The sequence below is a fragment of the Camelina sativa genome, chromosome 8 (genome assembly GCF_000633955.1).
Source record: "Camelina sativa cultivar DH55 chromosome 8, Cs, whole genome shotgun sequence".
NCBI classification, from domain to species: Eukaryota; Viridiplantae; Streptophyta; class Magnoliopsida; order Brassicales; family Brassicaceae; genus Camelina; species Camelina sativa.
Window position 1 is genome coordinate 3,556,349 of NC_025692.1, and position 1,001 is coordinate 3,557,349.

General features: G+C 44.6%; 1 protein-coding gene across 1 annotated transcript in view; it reads left to right on the forward strand.

The window, feature by feature from the left end:
- LOC104705968 (WEB family protein At5g16730, chloroplastic-like) overlaps positions 1-1,001 on the forward strand; it is a 5,862-nt gene that overhangs the window by 1,449 nt on the left and 3,412 nt on the right. Inside the window, exon 3 of the mRNA XM_010422073.2 lies at positions 1-959. This exon is cut by the window's left edge and continues 2 nt beyond it. Within this exon, the coding sequence (XP_010420375.1) occupies positions 1-959 (959 nt within the window). The remainder of the gene's footprint in view (positions 960-1,001) is intronic.

The window sequence follows — 1,001 nt, forward strand, 5'->3', positions numbered from 1 at the left end:
TCAAGCGCGTGTGGTAGCGACGAAAGGAACAGAATCTCAACCACGGTTGAGTCAAATCAAGGAAGATTTGAAGAAAGCCAACGAGCGGATAACTTCATTGGAGAAGGAGAAAGCCAAAGCACTTGATGAACTCAAAGAAGCTAAAAAAGAGGCTGAAGAAGCGGCTGTGAAGCTGGACGACGCTTTAAAAGCTCAGAAACATGTGGAGGAGAATTCTGAGATCGAGAAGTTTCAGGCTGTTGAGGCAGGGATCGAGGCGGTTCAGAACAGTGAAGAAGAATTGAAGAAGGAGCTAGAGAGTCTCAAGAACCAGCATGCTTCAGATTCCGCTGCTCTTGTTTCGGTTAGACAGGAGCTTGAGAAGATCAACGAAGAACTGGCTTTGGCCAATGATGCTAAGACTAAGGCCCTGAGCAAAGCTGATGATGCTAGTAAGACTGCTGCTATCCATGCTGAGAAAGTTGACATCTTGTCTTCGGAGTTGACTCGGTTGAAAGCTTTGCTTGATTCAACCCGAGAAAAGACTGCTATTTCGGGCAACGAGATGGTTGCCAAGCTAGAAGACGAGGTTGTGGTTTTGAAAAGAGATCTTGAGAAAGCGAGAGGTTTCGAGGCAGAGGTTCAAGAAAAAGAGATGATCATTGAGAAGCTTAATGTTGATTTAGAAGCTGCCAAGATGGCAGAGTCTTACGCACATAACTTGTCTGACGAGTGGCAGAGCAAAGCCAAAGAAGTGGAGGAACAGCTTGTAGAAGCTAACAAGTTGGAGAGATCTGCTTCTGTATCATTGGAATCTGTGATGAAACAGCTCGAAGGAAGCAATGATAAACTGCATGACATGGAAACTGAAATCACTGAACTTAAGGAGAAGATCGTTACATTGGAGTCGAAAATTGCTAGTCAGAAGGAGGAACTTGAAGAATCCGAGCAACGGTTGGGCAGTGCAGAAGAAGAATTATCTAAAGTTGAAAGAGAAGTAGAGAGTTTGAAGAGTGAGCTTG